General features: G+C 52.8%; 5 protein-coding genes across 5 annotated transcripts; 3 read left to right on the top strand and 2 right to left on the bottom strand.

Moving 5' to 3' along the window:
* Positions 1-9: 9 nt before the first annotated feature.
* On the bottom strand, positions 10-978 carry N7515_002624 (Rtr1/RPAP2 family protein phosphatase; the record flags this gene model as incomplete). The annotated part of the gene is made up of 1 exon (XM_056663368.1): positions 10-978. One exon carries the CDS (start codon positions 976-978, stop codon positions 10-12), a length of 969 nt encoding a protein of 322 aa, XP_056525481.1.
* A 929-nt stretch (positions 979-1,907) lies between these two features.
* N7515_002625 (SH3 domain protein) lies at positions 1,908-5,624 on the top strand (the record flags this gene model as incomplete). The annotated part of the gene is made up of 3 exons (XM_056663369.1): positions 1,908-3,600; positions 3,661-3,753; positions 3,811-5,624. The coding sequence occupies 3 exons, from the start codon at positions 1,908-1,910 to the stop codon at positions 5,622-5,624; spliced, it is 3,600 nt and encodes a 1,199-aa protein (XP_056525482.1).
* Positions 5,625-9,546: 3,922 nt separating this feature from the next.
* N7515_002626 (uncharacterized protein) lies at positions 9,547-13,149 on the top strand (the record flags this gene model as incomplete). The annotated part of the gene is made up of 1 exon (XM_056663370.1): positions 9,547-13,149. One exon carries the CDS (start codon positions 9,547-9,549, stop codon positions 13,147-13,149), a length of 3,603 nt encoding a protein of 1,200 aa, XP_056525483.1.
* Positions 13,150-13,729: 580 nt separating this feature from the next.
* On the bottom strand, positions 13,730-14,833 carry sidJ (putative siderophore biosynthesis lipase/esterase; the record flags this gene model as incomplete). Its single annotated transcript, XM_056663371.1, has 1 exon — positions 13,730-14,833. The coding sequence occupies one exon, from the start codon at positions 14,831-14,833 to the stop codon at positions 13,730-13,732; it is 1,104 nt and encodes a 367-aa protein (XP_056525484.1).
* A 1,778-nt stretch (positions 14,834-16,611) lies between these two features.
* On the top strand, positions 16,612-22,897 carry sidD (nonribosomal peptide synthase SidD; the record flags this gene model as incomplete). The annotated part of the gene is made up of 3 exons (XM_056663372.1): positions 16,612-17,037; positions 17,095-20,683; positions 20,751-22,897. The coding sequence occupies 3 exons, from the start codon at positions 16,612-16,614 to the stop codon at positions 22,895-22,897; spliced, it is 6,162 nt and encodes a 2,053-aa protein (XP_056525485.1).
* Between the last annotated feature and the right edge of the window lie 17 nt (positions 22,898-22,914).

Below are 22,914 nucleotides of genomic sequence, written 5' to 3' on the forward strand. Positions count from 1 at the left end.
CTCGCTGGATCAGATCTGATCAAGCATATCACGGTCTCCATCTGCGTCGACGGACTCCTCCCGCTGCCCCCTGGGCATATATCCTTCAATGGAGCCTCCATTTGCATCCTCAGGACGCATTTGCGGAGCGCGAGCAGCATGCTGCGATCCACGCTCGTTCTCCCGAATATCGACGTTCACACGTCCGTCCGGACGAGTCAAACTGGTATCCCCTCGTTCCATCGCTAGCTCTCGGGACCGATCGGAATTCCCGAGCCCCATGCCCTGCAAGTCATTCAGGACGGAAGAAACAGAACTTGTGGCAGCTGGTGCCACAAGTCGTTTTTGGCGCGCTTCCTCAAGCAGTAGAATGGTCGTGCCCCGCGTGTCACTCGCCCGACGTTCCCATACAGGTTTCTCAGACAGCTGCACCCGGATAAACAGAGCACGCTCTGCACATGCATCTGAGCACCACTTTTCAATCTGCTCCTGGGGGACAATCTCCACGCTGCGCCCGCGTCCTCCTGGCCCGCTTCCCTTGAGGCCATATTTAAATTGAAATCCGCCGCCCGGGCCATTCTTTTGCTTGCGATGCTTGCGCGGACAGAGAGTGTATCCGCACGACTCTTCAAAATTTCGCTCCAAGATCAGGTTATCGTAGTCGGTAGGGCGAAAGGGCACTAAAGAAGTCTTGAATTTCATGGTATCTTCTTGGGATGGTGTGGCAGGGTCTGCTGTTGAGGAGGAGGGGAGCTCGAGGAGTTCTAGAATGCGGTCTAGGATGACATCTTCAGCCTCTTTTTGACTCTGAATCTGTTGTGCATGTTGGAGGGCGATCTCAAGGTGCTGCTGAGTTGCGCCGGGCCTTGCTTTCAGGTACTTGTCTTGCTCTTCTTCTGATGGATGAATGTATGAAGGTCGTTGTTGAGCATTGACTGCGGCATATGTCTTGGGAAGGGAGGTTTTGAGAGCATGCGTTTGGCTTTGTTGTGTGTCCATGATCAAAGCTCTGCCGGGTAATATGAAGAGAAAGCTGAAGTGGTTGAGGGTGAGGGCACTGAGGGGAAGGCAAAAAAAGCAGCAGAATTCGAATCCAAAGCGGAAAGAGGCAAAAACCCCCGGATTATCGACTCCCAATGAGAATGACCTCGGGAGGCTTCACTGCTGACGTATTTGGGCTAATCTTCAGAGGTCTTATCTACACACGCAGTTACTGAGTTACACAGTACATGGGAGAATGTAGCCACTGTCCCACTGATATTTACACATGTGTAGGCGCATATATGCCATCTCTCTCGACCGCCAACGTAAGGACCTCTACAGCTGTTGAGCTACCAACCAACGTTAGCATACTAAATAGTATGTCTTTACAAAGAAGCAAAAGCCGCCAATCTAATACCTGAAACCCAGTACAGTACAATATAAACCCTTGATATTGGCCACATGTCCCCATGTGCGTGTTCCCTGGTTGCTGTTAGCCGCCGATCGTCCAGTGGAGCCCATTTCTCCCTCATCCCGCCAAGTGACGACCAACTCACTACACCTTCCTCTACCTCCTACTGTTGTTTTTTTTTTTTCTAATTCCCGACCATCTTCGTTTCATATTGCATCGATTCTCTTGCTGGCCCTGACGAGGGTATTCGGTTCTCCACATCCCGCCGTCAGTACTTCCGCAGTTTCCACCCCCCTCCCCCTCATCTCCTGGTCGTAGGCACCACTCATGGACCTTCGTTTCATCTAAGCTGACACTTCGTACCACAAAGGAATTGAATCGTATCGTCCCATAATATCACTGCATGCTGGAGAAATCGAAGCTGGCATTTTGTTCTGTACAGATATTCTAGCGTCATCGCCAGCCACCGACCTGTCCAGCGTTACTCTTCACACCGATTGTTCGCAGGTCAGAACCTCGGCCTTCATCTTGTCAAATGTCTGACCCGCCATTTACCGTCCGCGCGGTCTTCGAATATGCTTCGGGCCATGATGACGACCTCAGCTTCCCGATCGGTCAAATCGTGACCGTCACCGCCTTGGAGGATGACGATTGGTACTACGGCGAATACTCAGATGCCCAGGGTGCCAAGCAGGAGGGAATATTTCCAAAGAACTTCGTCGAGAAGTACGAGCCTCCGGCTCCTCCGAGACCGTCTCGTCCCAGACCAAAGAAGGAGCCCGAGCCCGTGCCAGTGGAGACCCCTGCGGTTGAGAGCAAGCAGCTTGAGCCCGAAGCCGAGCCAGAGGTGGTGCCCGCGCAGGAAGAACATGATCTGACATCTGCGCAACCCCCTGTACCTCAGTCTCCCCCTCTACCTGCGAGTGCCCCTGTAACAGAAGCTGCGATTCCACCCCCACAGCCGGCAAAGGCGCCAGCTCCCGCCCCTCCCGTGGCCGCAGCTGAACCCGCTGCCAAGGTTGCCTCAAAACCTGCCGCCCCAGCTGTCGCAGAGAAGCCGTCGGGGTCATCATTCAGAGATCGTATCGCTGCGTTCAATAAGCCCGCCGCAGCACCAGTAACCCCATTCAAACCGAGTGGCTCCCAGCCATCCTTTATCAAGAAGCCTTTCGTTGCCCCACCTCCAAGCCGGGATGCCTACAGACCTCCGCCAAGGGAGCCCGCCCCCAAGATTTATAGGAGAGAGGAGGACCCGGACGTGAAGGAACAGATTGCTCGGGAGCCTCCGGTCTCTGAAAGCCGAGCTGCTCCCACCGAAGGGGGCGAAGAGGGTGCAGAGGACCAGCCCAAGCCGACTAGTCTGAAAGACCGAATTGCTTTGCTCCAGAAGCAGCAATTAGAGCAAGCTCAGCGTCATGCAGAAGCAGCCCAGAAGAAGGAGAAGCCCGCTCGCCCTCCTCCTAGGAAGTCAACGGACGAACCTGTCGCTCCTACACTTGGTGATGAACAAGATACCTCTCACGCCGAGGAACCTGCGACTGCTCGTGACCCCAGTGTTGATACATTGAGAGCTGCGGTTCCTCCTCCACAGCCCCCTGTTCCGTTCTCGCCCACCCAGGACATCTCCAGTGACGTCAATGACGCCGATGCCTCCGGTGCTGCAGACTCGGAGGATGCGGGTGACTCGTCCACTAGCAAGGATGAGGTGGATCAGCCTGAGCCTCGTCCGACCTCTCAGCGTCATCCATCAACTCGCACTGTCGATCAAGCTACCGAGGCAGATGTCGAAGACGAGGGTGATGCAGAAGAAGAGGAAGAAATGGACCCTGAAACCAAGCGCAGAATGGAATTGCGTGAGCGAATGGCTAAGATGAGCGGCGGCATGGGAATGATGGGTCTTTTCGGACCACCCGGTGGCATGCCGGGCATGTCTGGTCCTGCTCCTCGCAAGCCCAAGACTCCTGGCGAGTCAGAGAAGAAACTGGGAGAGGAGCCTGAGCCCACATCGCCTGCCCATGCACCTCCAGTTCCCCTTCCGGGCATGAACATAGCTAGCAAGCCGATGCCTCCTGCTGCTGAAGTAGAAAAGGAAGCGGAAGAACCCTCCGCCACTCCTGTCACTGAACAACATTCCGCACGTGAGGTGCCAGATGTCGAAGAGGTTGTTCACGAAGGGGCAGTGCCTCGGGCCTCTATCGATCGTCAGGCCCCGGTCCCTCCATCTCAAGGTAAGACACATCCCCCAACCCCACAACCTGACGCCTGTTCTCGTTTGCTGATGGCCGTAGAACGTTCCGCGCCTCCTCCGCCTCCTCGTGAGCCAAGACCTGCTCCGCCGGTTCCAGGAGAGCCACCTGCTTCCCCTCCACCAGTCCCAGGGGGTAAGTAACGGATCCAAAACTAGAACATTTGACATGGGTGTTGACAATACTCTATAGGCCGACCAGTTCCTCCTCCACCGAGGCCCACAACTGCCGACAAAGGTGAGGAGTCTGATGACGAATTGTCGGTGCACTTGCCTAGTCTCTCTTTACATGACTCGGCCGCTCCACCTGCCGTGCCTGCGCCTGCGATTCCTGATCAAGTTGATTCTCGCCGTTCTTCAACATATGACCCGGCGTCATCTACGGTCTCGACTCCCGCAGCCGAGAAGAGGGCCAGTCGTTTACCACCCCCTATTCCAGTCAATCCACCCATGTCGCCACCATCACAAGGGCGCGCTCCTCCGCCTCCGCCTCCCGACCAACTTCGCCGCCGATCTACTACCGATAGTCGCACCAGCGCGATATCCCCTCCTCAACAGGCTGGAGAAGATACCGAGGGAGAGGTCACCGAATACGACGGGGACTACGACACTGACATCGCGTCAGGAGTGAAACACAAGGATGCTCTGAAAACCCACCACCGTGATTCTAGCTTTGACGAGGGTACTATCACCGACGACCAATCTATTCAATCCCCCCGAAGCCCTCAGGAATCTCGCCATCCCCCGCCTCTCCCGCCTACGGCCCCCAGAGCAGTACCTCCTCCACCCCCAAGTCAGCCGCCTCGAAATGCTCGTGCGTCCATTGACACACCCAGGGGACCGCCGCCCCCTCCACCCAACAGAGAGCCTGTCGGTGGTGAGGATAATGATGAGTACGACCCATTCAACTATGCCGCTCCCCATCACAGTCTGGCCACGTCTCCGCCCTTCCCGCCTGGTCGCCCAGAGGTCCCACCCCCAGTCCCACCTCGTCAAGCGACCGATGAATATGATGATTTGTATGATGCCCCTCCAGTGCGGAGCCCGACCACAGAAAGGCCCCCTGCCTTCCACGAGAAGCGTCCTTCACAGGCGCCTCCGCCTCCCCAAAACCAAGCTCCGAGTTTGCCGTCCCCCTCCGTAGCCCGAAGCCAGCGAGCATCTATGGATCTTCTGAGGAATCAACCTAACGTTCGTCGGTCCATGGATGTTTCTCGCCCATCTGTTGACCAAGGTTACATTGCCACTGACATTGAGTTCGCCGAATATACTCTCTGGTGGACTCAGCCCAACACGCCGCCTCCAGTCTTCCAGAATCGCAACGATCTTCTTTTCGAGATCGAGGAGACTTCTTCCACAAAGCGTGGTGGCAAGACGACTGTATCAAAGGATGTCTACGTACTGTTCATTGATTACTCTCAGACAGTCTTGCACGTTCAATTCGACTCTCGAAACCCTGCAGACGCTTCTTTCGAGCAGCGCCATGAACCACCGCCGCTTCAGCCTCGCCAGGATCAGCTTGAGCAGGCCCATACGCAGTTCGGAGCTCGAATTTCCGAAGCGGTCAACTCGATACAGAACTCTACTGTTGGAGACGGCACTCCGTTCGGGCTCGTTCAACATCTGCTCAGCCCTCTTTCCGACGCGCTGCTTCCCATTGGTACTCGCGGGTACGGAGCTTTGGTCTATTCCAACCTAGCCAATGCCTCCGTGTCACAAAACGACGAGATCCGCGCTGGTGACATCGTCAGCTTCCGCAATGCCCGCTTCCAGGGTCACCGGGGAACCATGCACCAGAAGTACAGCGCTGAGGTTGGCAAACCCGATCACGTTGGAATCGTGGTTGACTGGGATGGCACCAAGAAGAAAATCCGAGCGTGGGAGCAAGGCCGGGAAAGCAAGAAAGTCAAGATGGAGAGCTTCAAGCTGAACGATCTCCGCAGTGGCGAATGCAAGGTCTGGCGAGTGATGCCCCGTAGCTGGGTGGGCTGGGAAGCCAACAAATAGCTGGAAAGACGGATTCTGAATTGAGATTTCGATCTTTTGTTGTTTCAGTTGTTGCGCTATGAGCAAATGACCCTTTTTCTTTTCTTTTGTTTCTTTTCTTGCCCCCTTCTGGATTGGGTGGGATCATGTATGAATGAAAAGGAGCCTCTTTTCTCTCCTGTTCTCTATATTCTTGTCTACCTTCTCTTCTCTTGTCCGGCCCGATCCCTTCTCTCGCGAATCATCTGGACTTGGCGTAATGTGAGATGAGGAATAGCAGTCCCTGTTTGATGGAGAGCTGAGCGAGCGTGCAGTTTTTTATCTTCCTTTGCCAATAGTAAATCTTTCATGATTCTATTTGACCATATTAGATACTATTATCGAATTACCTCTCGGCGCATTGTCTTCTGTGTGGTGCATGCAATTCCCTAGTGATGTTATTCGTGTCCTCCAATCCAATCTGGAAGCATTGCTGGTATATTCTTGACTGCCACCTTCATGAGTCTCTAAAGGAAATCAATGGATGGAACAGAACTCCAAAGGCTCTAGGCTCGAACGGCAGGGATATAAATTGGAGAAGCAAGACCTACTAGACCAGTCTCAAGCCAATTAGGCTCATCCCAATGCTTTTGAAACCTCACACCCTGTCTTGAATAAATGAATACGAGCCCCGAATCTCAAACAACCAAAATATCTCGCTAATCTACTCCGAATCAACTAGCCCTCATCTCAGCAAAACACTCTAAACCGCACAGCTACTTACTTTATTTCCACTTGTAACTTAGTTATGTTCTAGACAAAACCCCACATTTAGGCACTCACCTGGGCACCCATCTATATATATTCAATAAACGTGGCTGACGAACTCACTCTCCCCGAGGTCGGATCCGACTGAGGCAGAGGGACTCGGTAGATTTCCATTTCCATCACGGGTGCGTTAGAGATGTTGGGCACGAAGATGGGGCCAGTCTCAACAGCTCTCAGTCTCGACAGGGGAGCGGAGAAGGACCAATTATAATGGACGAGGGGTGTTTGTGGTGAGTTTCAGGCTTTCAGCGTTTACTTGTACCGTGTCCCGTGCATGAAAGCCTCGGGCTGGCCCTTCGGATGTTCATGGTTGGTGTATTGAGGACAATATGTATCTGATAGGCATTGTTGGTTCTCTATGTTGTATGTTGCCGGTTCCATTTGACGGACCTTGTAGATCAATGCGAGGTTATGTATAGGATCGCTAGTATGGAGTAGTGTATGGAGAATGGCATTCTAATATGCATTCTAAAGGATGTTCTATTGAGTCAATCCTGGAAGTGATAGGTCTGAAATTCGGAGATTTAGAGGGGTTGAAAGGATAATTGAATTTTCGAGGATTCGGAGCCGCGGGTTATGCCCCGTTTACCCCGTTGCCGGTGGACTCCTCGGAATGGTGGGAGTCTACTTAGGGCTTCCGCTCTGTACGGAGAACTCCGATAGGTATATACGATATGCAGCGAGAGTGGTCAAATGACGTCCGTTTGGTTAAGATATTTCAATCTCATCTGCAGTTAAGATTAGAATCTTGAATCCAGTGCTCTCTACTCTGTACTGTTGTACTGTGTAATTGCCAAGGTTGTCATATCGTAAAATTACCCTTTCCCCTTTAGGACTAGTCAGGGGCACCACGCCGGTCTATCCATGGATGTGCTGAACCTTTTTTTTTCCATTGGGGCTGCTTTTTCGACTTCCACTCCGACTTACCCGTTTAATCTGTAACGCCTGCTCGTTTCTTTCTGGTTAACGCTTTCGGATTTCCCCCGAAAATATGGAAAGCTTGTAAGCGGGGCCTTGCTAACAACGGCTGTCAGACAAAATTGGCCCTGGACGCTAGAGAACTGTGCGTCCGTTTGCTGTTCTAGGCTCTGTTGGCTTAGGGGTTTCAGCATTGTTCAACTATTCATGATCTCATCGGTTCCACTATCCAGTTCATGATCCGGATTTTCCTTGATTTCATAGAGATCTCGATGAGAGTAAACAAACATACTGATTAGTTATGGAAACCTTGTTGTACTGTACAACTCTATCGCATGTTGTACATCATCGTGCCTGGGTCAAGTGGGTGCCATCTTGGTCTCGATCGGAACATATCGTAACCATGGTTCAACATCCCTTGGCGGGTCTAGAGGGAATCTGCTGTGGCACATCTCGATTGTACATGCATAGCCTCAGATGCAGGTTCGATCCAATCCGACTCCAATGCATCCTACCATTGCCATGCACAATGCAGGAGGTGATGCAGCCACGGAAGATGAGAATAACCTCTGCTCGGCCTTGGCCTGCCTTTGGACGGTTACTGTGTATTAATGCTGTTCCGCCGACAGCAGACAGCTCAAGTCTGTGTGCTCATGGTGTGGCTGAGGTCCTGCACGCCATTCATCTCTTTACCCAAGCCATGGTTCCGATACGCTTCCCCGTAGATTGGGATTGAGACGAATCTCTCCCACGCTAAGATTATTACTTGCAGGGACAGAACCAATGCATTTTTCCTTGCTGCGGGTTTCCCCTGAAGCAAGGAGGTTCAATACAATAGGTTATTTGTGACCTTGACCAATGACTTCTGATATGAGAAATTGGATGAATAGACAAGACACCTTCCCTCTGTGGACAACGAACTCCCTCCGATCTTGGATATCAAGTAATGGGGCGACGATCTTGGTGTTTCCCGTATCCAGTCTCCTGGGAACTATTCCGTACATGCTAGTGCAAATTATGGGGCTTTTTTTCACGTTTATTACCCAGTTTCACGCCTGGGAATCAGCATTTACAATGGATATCCGATTGGATTGCATTTCAAGAGTCTCGTTATCATTGGCAGTTTCTTGTTGCAGACCAGGATGACCTGTCCAAACTCCGCAGTCGTTGGGAGTGGCGTTCAGCCCCAGGTTCCACATACCGGAAGCGAGAGGAGAGGGGAAAAAGAGGATGTGAGAGGGTGAGTGAGAGTGATTCTTGATCTTTTTCAGATATTTTCCGATATTTTCTTCTTTTTTTATTTTACGCAAGGGGGAGGTGGGGGGTTGAAATCACTTACGGTAATATTGCTCAACGGCTACTTCATCTTTAGGGGTTCCTGGCCTATTCGCTTAAGTAGCTGTACCGTACCATACAAGGTGATCCATGGATGCAGTCTCGGGAAGCCCCTTGGGCCTCATGGACAGTGCAGCTTCCCCCAGGTCGAGTAAATAAACAGAAAGATGCGACAGATGAGTTGATACGTGTACGAAGTAGAAGAATAAAAAGTGAGAATCCCGAAAGTACGGAGTACTGAAGCCCTAATTGAGTCACGTTCAATCATATTGATCGACTCGGTGGACACCAATTTCAGCCGATCATCTAGATCTTTTTTTTACTGTACTTTTTCTCGTGGTAATATGGTAAGCCGCTAAGAGAGGGAGGAAAGAGTACAACCTCTGGATCCATTCCAAATCTCCCATCACATTCTTCGCGACAACTTCACTCTTTTCAGTCCTATTTCACTCTCGCCTGGCTTTGCAGCTTACTGTTTTCTCCTACTCTCTCTCTCTCTCTACTCCGTGCTGTGATCCGTCAATTCCTACCAAATACATTGACTGGCTTTTAACCGGATCGACCATTGATACGCGATAAACGGCTAGAACTTGGCATCCTTTCGCGCTACTCTTCAGGAGACATTCTCATCCCATTGATCCCATTTCACATTCATCCTCGCACCTGGAGGTCATGCCGCTCTTTTCAATCTATGGATAAGGACATCCAGTGAGTCACCTCGCAGCCATTGGATTGAGGCCAACCATTGATCGATCGACGGTCTCAAGCCACATCAACGTACCCGCCAACTGAATCATTCCTTCAATTCGAATCCCAGACGCCGTATCGCATCCATTCTTTTCATATTACGAGGCGTCTCCTGAGCGCCTCGAGCACAAAATCCATGATGAATCGATTCCGCAAACACAAGAAGGTGAAGGAGGTCGTCGAGGACCTAGAAGGGGCGCCGCTACCATTCACCTTAAAATCATCCAAGCAGAGAGCCTCACCGGAACCCAAGCCAGAATTCGACTTATCGGCGGCACTCCCACCGACAGACAATTTCCGCACTAGTCTGCTGATGCCCAAGTTGTCCGCTCGGTTTAGCATGCTTAAAGAACAAGATGATCCACTTTCAATGCTGGGGAAAGCCAGTGACGACAGCGTTTTGTTTCCTAAGCGCGCCTCAAGACTCAATTTATTTGGACATAACCCTGCCGTGCTGGCGGACATCGACGAAGTCTCATCCAACGACGGTAGCCGACCTTCATTCGGACTTGGCCGCACCGGTTCTTTTGCCTCCGGCGGGGATGGCTACGGCACAGACGACGATCGATCCCAGCAGGGGGGTATTATGAGTAGGGCCCGTCGCGCCGAGGGCAATAATTTGTTTGGAGGTCGCCAAAAAGTCTACAAGATCCCAGTCCGTTCGCCAGGTGGGCCGAACACCGATGCGCCGGAGGCTGGGTCCCGGGGAATGGGCAAGCCGGTGTATGAGCACGATATGAACTTATCTGCTTTCCAGCGCCTGCGCTTGAAGGAAAAGGAGGAAAGAAGAGCAGCTGAGGCTAGAGAATCCTGCTATGCTGCTTCAACTGCTTCATCCAACAGCCGCGGTACATTTTCCTCCACCGCATCTGGACCTATATCATCCGTCCCCACGTCGACAGCAGCAACCTCGGCCGACGAATCGCCAACGAACACATCTAAACCTCCAGTAACCGGTTATCCGTTTCCCGAGCCCCTCTCCGAGGCCTCGCGACCTGGGTCTGCCATGTCTACTCCGCGCAATGGTTCAATCCGCAGCCGTCGTCTTTATGGGCAAGGGTTAACACAGGCCGCCCAAAGCCAGCAGAACTCTACTTCGCATCGACTGGAGAGTTTGAGTCGCCAGCGTGCCGGTACTCCGGATCTCCCTACTCTGAACCGCAACTATTCGAGGAGCGCTACCAACTTGCGAGACCGCCTGCAAAAACTGGCCATTGTCGAGCCCCCTTCGACCTCTCGTCCAACTAGCCCTCCTTCCTCCGCAACGTCACCCAAGCCTCGCATGTCTGGAGAGACCGCATTCAGGGACCGTCTTTCGCCCACGGCAGCAACGTTTGGTGCCCCTCCTTTGAGCCCACCCACAAGCGAGAACGACGAGGCTTCCTCCCTGCTGGCTGCCTCGATCCACCCCGAAGACCGTGGAAAGGCCACTGCCATGGGTTTGTTCAACCGACCTGCCACTGGGTTCGACGAACAAGCATTCTCCCGCCGTCAGGTTCAGATGCACCAAGGACGAGAGACCCCACCCCCGCGCCGACCTCTACCTGCGGAGCCAACGGGCCGCCCTCGGGGGCAATCGAAGTCCAGCTATCGGTCCCGAGCAGAGTCTGCTTCATCCCACTATAGCAGCGACGCGAATCGCGGAGTTGATAGTTATGGCATGTCCAGCGTTGAAGCGTCTCCCTACAGGCTTGGAGCGCGGACATTCTACGCCCATTCTGATGCCAGCGACTCTGGCGACGAAGGTGAGAACCAGGCACAGGAGACTTCAATCGGTCATGACCACGGTTCATTGCTTCAGCACGCCAGTTCGTTATCCAAAAAGTCGCCAAATCCTGCCAAGGAGCACCTTGAAACGCTCCCGGAAGTAAGATATTCAGATCTTGGCGACCTCAGGCCTATTGATGAGGACGACCTTGACCTCACAGCTTCCTCTACTGGTATGGGCCACGACACACCCGAAAGACCCGACTCGCCTACACTCGAACCGGATTTAGGCTTCCATGGAGTGGGAGGGATGATTAGCTCCCACTTACGCCAGCCAAGTGACAGTTCTTCGATCTACCCTAAGTCGCCGCGGTTGCCGGACGACGATGATCTGTTCTCTCCCAAGGTGGAGTCCCTGGAACCCGTGCCCCAGCAATCGACCACTCTTCCCATGGTGGATGCACAGCACCAAGAGGCTAGGCCATCATCATCAGCCCGGCCAGGAACATCGAGCTCGCAAGCTCCTTCTGGACATTCGGCAGAAAGCACGGCCTATCGGAACAGCGAGGAGTCATCCGCTGCTGGGATCACGGCCGACACAGGTTCCATATCAAATGCCCCATCTTGGAGAGAGGAGTTAGAACTCCATCATCGCCGCCATGGTAGCAGTGAAACCCAACGAGAACGAGAGGAGCTTGCTCTCGAGCTGGCAGAGAGGCGGAGAAAGGTGCAAGAGAAGCTGCGAACTGTTGCTGAAAGTGACAGCCGATCTAGCAGTCCCGCTCCTGGGCGATCAACTCCAGACTTGCCTCGGGCAGGCAACGCATTTGCTCTCTTGAAGCAGAAGTCTAACAAACAGGGCGCCGCCAAGTTGGACCAAAAGAAGTTGTTCGGGTATGGCGGTGGCAATGCGTCCACGCCTGCTCTCCCTTCGGAGGACTCGTGGCGCGAGGAGGAGCTACCTTCGTTCAGCTTCGGCCAGCACTCCAACTCCAGCGCTCCCCATGTTGGAGCCGACCGTTCTATCAGGTCTCGAATGCCATCTTTCAGCCGCGATAATAGCCATGGGGAGTCACGCGACTCCAGCCGCAGCCGTGGTCACTCACCCTTCCGCTCGCAGCGGGAACGTGCAGGCTCAGATGAATCAGGCCGCTCCAAGAGCCGAACTAGACCTCGCGAGCGTGATGACTTGGGAACTGTGGACGAGGGTTCAGTCATTGCTCATGACAAGTTTGTCGTTCCAGAGGGATTCGAACCTCCTGTGCGGGCCTCGCGCCCAGGATCGACTCGTCCATCCACTGAAATGAGCGATTCTGTGAACTTTGATCGTGCTTCCTCCGCCGCTTCGAGCAGACACCGCAGCACCAGCCGATCGGACACCCCCAGCTTCCAATACGAGCGGCCATTCCAGTTTTCGCAGTCCAACACATCCTCGATCATCGGCGCCTCGCCCCGAGCACCCCCTGCGGCCCCGGCATACTCGGCCAATGCTACTCCTCCGCTGAATGAACTCCCGGCAGAGAGCTCGTCTACTTCTGTAGTCTCTAACGGCAGTTCGCAAACGATTCCCCAACGTGGTATGGGAGTCGGCTCCCTTCTGAAGCGCCCTGTGAACAAGAAGCAGATATCCGAGCCTACCTTCGTCTCATCCACTTCAAATGTCCCCCTCGTCGGTCTCCCACCGACATCCACTCCCCCACCACCCAGTAGCGCACCTCCCCTGCCACCCATGAACCCCCGCCGTCGCCGCGGAACTGCGACCCAAACCATCCTGCATGCATTCAAGAGCGATAAGCACGACTCATCGCGGGTATCGTCACCCGTCCCGAGCGCCTCCGAAGAACAGAGTGTCTTCCCAGACGATGAGAAACGTTCTCGCTCTCGCTCCCGCACTCGTCTCCGGAAGAATTCCTCCAGTGACGGCAGCGGCAACCTGAACGCGCGGGCGCGCCAGGAATCCATGACCGGCACTGTGCCGGCTGTCCCTCAATATCCGCCTCCGGCTATCCCTGTTGAAGGAGGCATGTTCTAACTTCCTTTCACCTCCTACCCTCACTCTTTACATACGCACCATGCCTTGACCTTGGCTCTCCTTTTCCCGTCCATACCTCTTCTACCTACCGTGTCCTCCACATACCCTCTTTTTGGGCTTTTCCTTGTTTGTCCTATCTATCCTTTTCTGGACTCTTATCATTTCTGCTGTTGACGACTAGATACCACGCGGTGCATTTGAGCGTCTCTCTACTTTCGATCTTTTCATCTTTTCCTTTATGTTCCAATTACCTTTGAGCTGGATTCTTCCATGCATGTACTTTATCTTTGGATCATTTGATAAATACATACCCCGATGATATGATTTATTCTCCATGTTCTTATAGTCGGTATTGTCAGTTGGAGAATTTCCATTACGCTCATCGCAACTGTAACGCTTATCATGTCTCTCAAGCTGGTCTGACAGCCCTTGCAGGCTGGCCAATGGTCAATGATCCGACTACCTTGGCTCGATACTTGCTGTCACTGACATTTGTTTCAAATTGCACGCAGTTGAAGAGCACGTTGGATGGTATATGATAGGCTCATCTAATCTATAGGTATTATACATTCCCGTCCATTCAAGACCTCTCCACAGCCGTCTTCAAATACCCCAAAACCCTCTCAACAAGCCACTGCCTCGGCTCCGCCTGATCATCATTGCTCAAAGCATGCGAAGCATTTGGGATAACCCCCGAATGCACCTCATCCCAAATGCGATATTTCCCCTCATGATCCGTAGCCTTCCTCCACCTCTTCAACAACACCTCCTTATCAACCCAATCAGGAATCGACTGATCCTTCCCAGAGATCAAAACCATCAGCTTATGCCTCAAAAGCCCAATCTCCTGAATCCTCCCGAAAGTCCTCCCAAACTGCTCATCACTCAAATCCGAACTAAACAAATCATCCTCCAGCGGCGCCTGCGGACTCTCAGGACTAACCAGACTCAAAAACCTCCGACAACTAATCGGCGTATTAGCCGGATAAATCAACGACGTCAACTCCAGCGGCAAAATCGTATCAAGTTTCTTCCCCTCCTTAACAGCCTCCTTCGCCAACCTCTCCATCTCATAATACACCTCCCTCGCCTTCTCAGCACTCGTATCCCCAATCCCCCACTTCAAAACCCAGAAAATCGCCTCGCGATCCGAAACAGGCGCCTGCATAATCGCTCCGTCCAGCGCCGGCCGCGTGATATGCTCAATGCCCGCGTCGAAGCTTGGACAACTCGTGTGCGGATTCAACTGCGACAGATAGTGTAGCACGCACTGGCTGCCCGTCGAATGGCCCATTAGCGCGATTTTCCCCGGTCCGAATTTATCCGTCTTGTAGCTCTTGATGTACTCAAGACACTGCGCGATCTCGGTTGTGTCCCGGTCGAGATGCCCGAGCCCCCAGGATTGGTAGGAGGATGTGAGGTTTAGCGTGAAGAGGGACCATTCGGTGTCCTTCAGGGCGGACGCGAGATCGGCCATGTAGGAGGTTGTGGCGAGGCCGTCGCCGAGGCCGCCGACGAAGAGGAGACTGTGTGGTTGGCGTTTGGTGAGGGAGGCTGATTCGAAGGTTACGAGGGTTTCGGTCTGTGGTTTCGTTAGTTGGTGCGATGGGTGGGAGGGGCGCGGGGGATGTACGTAGTGGTGTAGAATGCCTGGGAGGCCACCTTTGGGCCAGAATTTGGACATATTGGCTGATGTGTGTGTGTGTGGTGAGGAGCTGTGTCTGTATATACTGTGTAGTGGGATGGGCGTGAGACAATTGGAAGGGAAAAGCACTTTAGGAGCTAAGGGCGCTTGTGGTGGGATGGAGGTCTTTCAACTTCGATCGGACGATTCACCGAAGATCGGCTCTGGCTCTTTCCGCATGGCGGGCGATATGTCATTGTGGGCTTGGTTGATCGGTTAATTTGACGCCGGTGGCCCGGTGGGCTGGCCCAACCCACAAAATCAATTTTCCTTGGCCATCTTATCAATCTGATTACACCGCGCCCAACCGAAATCTTAGGTAACTTTTCTCTCATTCCAGGGTTCTTTGCTGCCAAGGACATCTCGTGGAGGTATCGTATCCATGGATGGCATCGTCGGATATAAAACCGGCTTGATACATTTTGTATTGCATGTACAAAATACAGACCGTCGTAATACGGGTATCATACCGCGTAAATTATTATACACAGTATTCTGTGCAATACCGGTGTATTAGAGCCCTTAAATACCGGAACAATACATTGTCTCACCCATGCAGCCGGAAGGAAAGTAAAGCCCCACATTTCATGCACGCTAATCAGATGCTAACCAAGATAAGCAGGATCAACGGATCTGATTAGATTGATTGGCTCGAAACAAGAGGATCAGATTAGATAGGCTCCACCGTGCAAAATTCTGCGGGCTACAGCGGAAAACCTTTTCACACCTGCAACCCAAAACTTTTCAAGCTTTTCCTTCGATTTTTCTGTGATTCCCAGTCTTCGACTTGGGATCAGACTTGTTAGGCTGCAGATAGAAAATCCCGGTATTATAGCTTTATAGGGCACTATGGAAGCTACAAAAAAACATATGTAAAACTATGCACACCTCGTCGGGTCGCAGAAGCGACGCGTGGAGGAGAAATTTGTGGCGTCCGGATTGAATCCACTTACGGAGTGAGAGCCAACGGAATAGTCCTGGAACGTGCGCTACCGTGAGGGCTTTTCCTGCAGGTTGCTTTTATGGTAATACGCTTGCCCTGGGGTTCAATCCCTAGGTAGCGCGCTATGAAATATTGGGTAATTTACTTGTCCGGATACTGTAGTTTTGCGTTTCTGAGCGGTTGGCATGTGAGATGTCGGAGAATACATTACCTTTATTCCATGGCTTGGAGTCGGCTTTTGGGGCCAAGTCTTGGTGGCTGAATTCAATTGGGCACCTTTGTGAAATGATGTCCTTGACATACAGTTCATCTTTGGCCATTTCTCTTTCCTTCTCTCCGATTTTAGATCCTAAATGTGTACTGTACTGTAGAATCTGCCTGGGCTTGATGTGGAGCAGGACTGTGGATACACACTGTACATATTGCGTATTACAGTATTGTATTGATTGAAGTCTGTACACACATACGACGATGTACAATGTAGGTACTGTGTATGGGTCCAGATCATCAGACACGAGGGAAGATGAAATCAACGGCCACATGTTCGGGCTTGGTATCACCCTACGTGTCGAACAATCCACAGTCCCCGCAATGGCCGATTACGGTGAATGACATGCAAAATGCCTGCAGGTAAGAGTCAGGACATACTTCGGAGCATGCTGGTGGAGCACGATGCAACAGAACCGTGGTTGGTTGAGCTATATAGCGTCGGCCTCACCAACCCCCCTCCGCCCGCGCAAAGCTCCGGAATCAATCAATAGACGGCCAAGCTCCAATTCCCCTCTGACATCAATTCGAGGGAAATTAAGACCAGCACAGCTGGTCTGTCGTCATCATGGGCTTCATACCTCTCGAAGATGTCGATTATCAGAATGCGCCAACGATTGGAATTAAAACGGTGCCAGCCGAGACGAATGGCGACAACCTCAGAGCTTTCCCAATTACGCAACTTGCTTCTGAGCTGAACATCCGGACAGGCATGAAAGAAGAGATCGTGCTGCTGTCATGGCTCATGGTGCTTTTGCGCAGTCGGGAAGATAGTCAGGTGTCTTTCGACTGGTTTTACAGCGGTGCCAGCGCTGAGCCTGAATCAGTGAACAAAATATCAATGAATGAAGTAATGAATGGATTGCAGAGTAATGTTGCGGAGGTTGCGACAGCGATCTCGCGGAATATCACCGCTGGTACATCCTCCACACCCGCATCGCTCATCCTGAGCACTAGCTCTCTTTTGCGCACATCCGAAGAAGCTAAAGATGAAGTAAGTAAAATACTATGAGCATAGGGTGATTGAACTTTACTGACTGTTATCGAAAAGGGTGTTCTTCATCTCGAAGTCCGCTTCCAAAATGCCAACCTCGAAATCCGTCCTGTGTGGCACACCGAGAACATATTGCCCTACACAGTGAACCACCACGTTGAGGCGCTGGCCGACACTGTCAGAGTGTGCCTGACGAATCCCGACGCGACCATTGAACGGTGTCTTCGGCCGACGGAAAGTGATCTGAACGATATATGGGGTTGGAACCACGAATTGCCTCCCACATACAGCTTTTGCATGCAAGATATGGTCGCCGAGAGAGCTCGCGAATACCCAGATAAGGTCGCCATTGACTCTTGGGACGGTAGTCTAACCTATGGCCAAATCGATCAATGGTCCACCTCCGTTGCATCCTCCCTCCGGGATATGGGAGTCGAGCTACATGATGTTCTTCCCGTGTGCTTCGAAAAGTCCCGATGGACAATTATCGCCGTGCTGGGAGTCATGAAAGCAGGCGCAACTCTTGCACTCATGGATCCAACACTTCCGCTTGCACGCCTTCAAAACATGGCTGTACAGGTCGGCGCAAAGGGGATGGTTTCGTCTCGGAAACAGTACGACCTGTCAATGAAGATTATGCCAGAGGGGAAGCACTTCGTCGTTGAGGAAGATGCCTTCACGAACTTGTCACACTTTTCATCTCCCCCGGATTTGCCCGCTGTACCACCCTCCGCCCTCATGTACATTATCTTCACCTCCGGCAGCACGGGTACTCCGAAAGGAGTGAAAATCTCCCACGAAACATATACCAGCAGTGCCATCCCTCGGGCAAAGGCAGTCGGATATACACCAGAATCAAGGGTACTTGATTTTGCATCCTACGCCTTTGACGTCAGCATCGACAGTATGCTCCTGACTCTCGGAAACGGCGGGTGCCTTTGCATTCCATCCGACGAGGATCGTTTGAACGACATTAATGAAGTTATCCGAAGAATGCGAATCAATTACGCAGGTCTGACTCCCTCAGTGGGCCGAATCTTAGATGCAGATGTAATCGCATCGCTCAGCGGCCTCGGCCTCGGAGGTGAAGCTGTTTCAGCAAGAGACGCCAACAACTGGGGCAGGGAAACCCGAATCATCATTGGTTACGGCCCCTGCGAATGCACCATTGGATGCACAGTCAACAGCAGCGCTGCTACTGGCAGAGATTACCTTTCCATCGGCCCAGGCAACGGAGCCGCTATATGGATTGCCGATCCGAACGATCACAACGAGCTTGTGCCTGTCGGCGCTGTCGGTGAGCTACTAGTTGAGGGCCCCATTGTTGGACAGGGCTACCTTAATGACCCCGACAAGACGGCTGCTTCTTTCATCAACGACCCCACTTGGTTGGTCGCAGGCCACAAACAATACGCTGGTCGTCGGGGCCGTCTTTATAAGACTGGAGATCTCGGGAGATACGACCCAGACGGTCTCGGTGGTATTGTCTTCGTTGGCCGGAAGGATACCCAGGTCAAATTGCGCGGACAGCGTGTCGAGTTGGGCGAAATTGAGAGTCAGCTCAAGGCCGTCCTGCCTTCAGAGGCCAATGTCATCGCCGAGGTGATCAACCCCAAAGATTATGGTGGCCAGCCGATGCTCGTTGCATTCGTTGCCTTCCAACCAAAGGCTCATGGCCAGGCTGAGCTGGCCTTGGAAGAGCTCTCAAGCGAGTTGAATGATACACTGACAAAAGCCAATGCGGAGGTGTCCAAGACTTTACCGCGATACATGGTGCCGACCACATACATCCCGATCAATGTTGTGCCAGTGTTGATCTCAGGGAAGACTGATCGCAAACAACTCCGAGCATTTGGCGCAACTGTTGATTTGCGCCAGCTTGATCAAGGTGCAGCAAGCACGGCTTCTCGGGAGTTGACCGAGATTGAGCGACGACTGCGGCAGGCCTGGGCAGAGACACTTAAACTCGAAGCAGGTGCTATTCGGCCAGATGACAACTTCTTTGCTCTGGGTGGTGACTCCTTGGCTGCTATGAGGCTTGTGTCTGTCTGTAGAGCGCAGGGCCTTGATCTCTCGGTGATCAGCACATTTGGAAACCCTACTCTCTCGGCAATGGCTACCGTGCTTAAGCCTTGCAGCTCCGAGGCACAGGAAGAGATCCCGGCTTTCTCTTTGATCTCCCAATCTGTTGAGAGCGCCCGTCTCGAGGCGGCACAAGCTTGCGGAGTGGACGAAGCAGATGTGGAGGATATATATCTCTGCACTCCCACACAAGAATCACTGTTCACTTTCTCGCTGAAGTCAACGAAGGCGTACATCGCTCAAAGAGTCGCATGCATTCCTTCTCATATTGAACTCGATGCTTGGAAGAAGGCATGGGAGGATGTTGTGGCAGCAAGCCCTATTCTGCGCTCTCGCCTGGCACCTCTCCAAGACCCAGGCCTCCAGCAAATTGTGCTGAAAGAAGGCATCACTTGGAGGTACGCCACCGATCTGGAACAATATCTGGAGAACGACCGAAGCGAGAGAATGAACCTTGGTCAAAGTTTGGCTCGATACGGCATTGTCACCAATGCAAATGACGACAAGCGCTATATGATATGGACTGTGCATCACGTTCTCTATGACGGATGGTCAGAGCCAATAGTGCTTAAGCAAGTCAGCGATGCCCTGCAGAACCAATGCGTGGAGATCCAAACGCAGATGAGGAACTTCGTCAAGTACGTGCGCGACACAGATGAGACCGCGATGCATGAGTTCTGGCGACGGGAGTTGAAGGGGGCTGTCGGGCCTCAATTCCCTCGTCTGCCGTCTCGAGACTTCCTGCCAACTCCCAATGGCCTGATTGAGCACCAAATTTCCCTGGAGACAGGTGCCGGATCACCCTTCACAATGGCAACATTGGTCCGCGGCGCATGGGCCCTCGTCGCATCCCAATACACGGGCAGCGATGACGTCGTGTTCGGCGAGACACTCACCGGTCGTGACATCCCCCTGCCAGGCGTGGAGAGCATCGTCGGACCACTGATCGCAACAATCCCCATCCGTATCCAAGTACGCCGGTCGGGCTCGGTCGAGTCGTACCTACAGACGGTGCAGCAAGCCGTCTTGGCGCGCACACCCTACCAGCACATGGGAATGCAGAATATCAGAAAGGTCAGCCAGGATGCCCAGTATGCATGTGAATCTGGTACCGGTCTGGTCATCCAGCCAGATCCCGAGTATGTGGGAAGCGAGCTTGGATTTGAGCTTGGCGACGTTGTCCGTGAAGCGCTTCATTTCAACCCATACCCGCTTATGGTAGCCTTTGGAATCCGCAAGGGCGGCCTCCGTGTGTGTGCCAGTTTCGACAGCAGCTTGATCGAGGGCTCGCAGATGCAGCGCATTCTTGCACAACTGGAAACAGCTTGCTTGCAGTTATCCACTGGTCTTGACAAGCGCATTGATGAGATTTCTTGTCTTCCCGCCGAAGAAGTGGACCAAATCTGGCAATGGAACCGGGCGCCTCCTCTGTCTGTGGAACCATCCTCGGGCAACATTCGGGCACATGCGAGCACTAAGCAGGGGTCAGTATATCCTCGTGCTGTGGTTCCTTGGGTGTGTGATGCTCGCAACCCGAGTCTGTTGTCCCCCATCGGCAGTGTTGGTGAGCTCTGGCTCGAGAGGAGCTTGCCTGTCTGGGGAAACGATCGAGTCCCCTGCTTGGCTCTTAGCCGGAAGCTCTGCTTGTGCAGGTCGATCAGGCAAGGTGCAGCCGACAGGCGATATGGTTCAGCTTCAGGATGATGGCAGTCTGGTGTTTGTTGGCCGAAAGGAGAACGTTGTCCCACTTCAAGGACATGCCGTGGATATCGCGGACCTGGAGTCACATTTTGCAAAGCATCTCCCGCCAAACACCCGCGCTGCTGCATCTGTGTTCCAACCATTGAGAGAGGGCGCACAGAAAATGACCGAGCAAGAGCTGGCGATCTTCATTGAAAACCAATCTTCCGAGGAGGACAGCATCAGAATCATGCCCGGGAAATACGAAATGAGCGTTGATCATGCGACGATCTGTGATACTATCCCAGTCAGCCTTGCTGTCTCGTTGAAGAAGCTTGACAAATTTATCCGGGACTCGCTACCATCTTACATGGCGCCATCTGGGTATGTTGTGGTTGACAAGTTGCCCACTGGACTGGACCAACTTGATCGCACTTTGCTCAATCAATTAGCCTCGAAAATCCCCCACAGTGTCCTCAACAACCTTCGTTCAGGATTCAAGGAAGCATGGACGAAGGGTCTGGCACACACAAACCTCTCCCCATCAGAGAAGATCCTGCAAACGGCTTGGGCGAAAATCCTCCGCCTGAGCCCAGAGCAGATTGACGTTGACGACAACTTCTTCCGCCTTGGAGGAGATTCTGTTCTGGCAATGAAACTGGTTTCCAGCCTCCGCACGCAAGGACATAGCCTGTCCGTGGCCGACATCTTCCAACACATGCGTCTCGGTGATGCAGCCAAGGTGCTGAAGGTAGACCAAGCGAAGGAAACTAGCCAGCCTTACAAGACTTTCTCGGCACTCAGCAACCTGGATGTCAAAATGTTCTTGGCCTCTACCGTCCGTCCCAAGCTTGCCAACCCAGGCTGGCCAATTCAGGACGTGTCGCCCGCCACAGATTCCCAAGCACTCGACATCAGAGGGACAATCGGAGCGCCACGCACTTCCGTCCAGTACACCATGATGTACTTCGATCAGAATGTTGATCGCGAGCGACTTGTACGCGCATGCACTGTCTTGGTCAAGACTCACGACATCCTGCGCACTGTGTTCATCGAGAATGAATCCTCTTTCCTCCAAGTGGTACTGGAAGATGCGAAAATTCCCGTGGCGATGCACCAGGATGTCAAGGAGATCGAGCAATACGTCACTGCACTTTGCACAGCAGACATTGAGTCAAGCTTCGAGCTCGGCTCACCGTTCCTCAAGATCTTCCATATCCAAGCCGACAGCGGAAAACACTGCCTCGTTATCCGCCTTTCGCATGCGCAATACGACGGAGTCTCACTCCCCAGACTCCTCCAAGATCTAGAAACTCTGTACGCTGGAGGCAAAGTCGTCGATTTCGAGCCATTTGCAACATACATGGCCCGGGTCTCTGACGGACGCCTCCAAACCCAGGCAATCCACTACTGGAACGACCTGCTCAAGGACTCAACACTATCCGTCCTCAATGGACCCACAGTCCAACCAACAGACAAAGCCATTTTCCACTCGAAGGCCGTCGAAAGCTTCCAGCCCGTACAGGAAATCACCACTGCAAACGTGCTAACCGCAGCATGGGCGCTGGTTCTCGCTCGTCGCCTGCGCACACCCGACGTCACATTCGGCTCCGTAACCTCAGGCCGATCGATCGATCTTGCAAACGTGGAAAACGTCATGGGTCCATGCTACCAGCTCACTCCTGTCAGAGTGAAGTTCCAGTCCCAGTGGACGGCAATGGATCTGCTACGCTTTGTGCAGAAGCAGAGCGCTGAATCTGCGGCGCATGATTTCCTCGGGTTCGAGAAGATCTCGAAGGAGTGTACGCCGTGGTCATCGGACGCTCGCTCGTTTGATTCTATTGTTCATCACCAGGATTGGGATGAATTCGATGATATGCCTTTTGCTGGGTCTTCTTGTAAGGTTGATATTTTGAATCCCCATGGGGATGCTGCTTATCCCTTGAAGGCTGTTTCATTTGTACGGGGTGGGAAGATGCATGTTGGGTTTGTTGGAAGTGAGACAGATGCCACATTTGTTGATAACATTCTTGATGAGTTGGCTGCGGCGGTTCAGGAGTTGTCGGATTCTCGGTCTGAGTCGTTGGTACTTGTTTGAATGTGATTTTAGATGTT

Source organism: Penicillium bovifimosum, assembly GCF_028826915.1.
Source record: "Penicillium bovifimosum strain IBT 22155 chromosome Unknown utg000002l_segment0_segment0, whole genome shotgun sequence".
NCBI lineage: Eukaryota > Fungi > Ascomycota > Eurotiomycetes > Eurotiales > Aspergillaceae > Penicillium > Penicillium bovifimosum.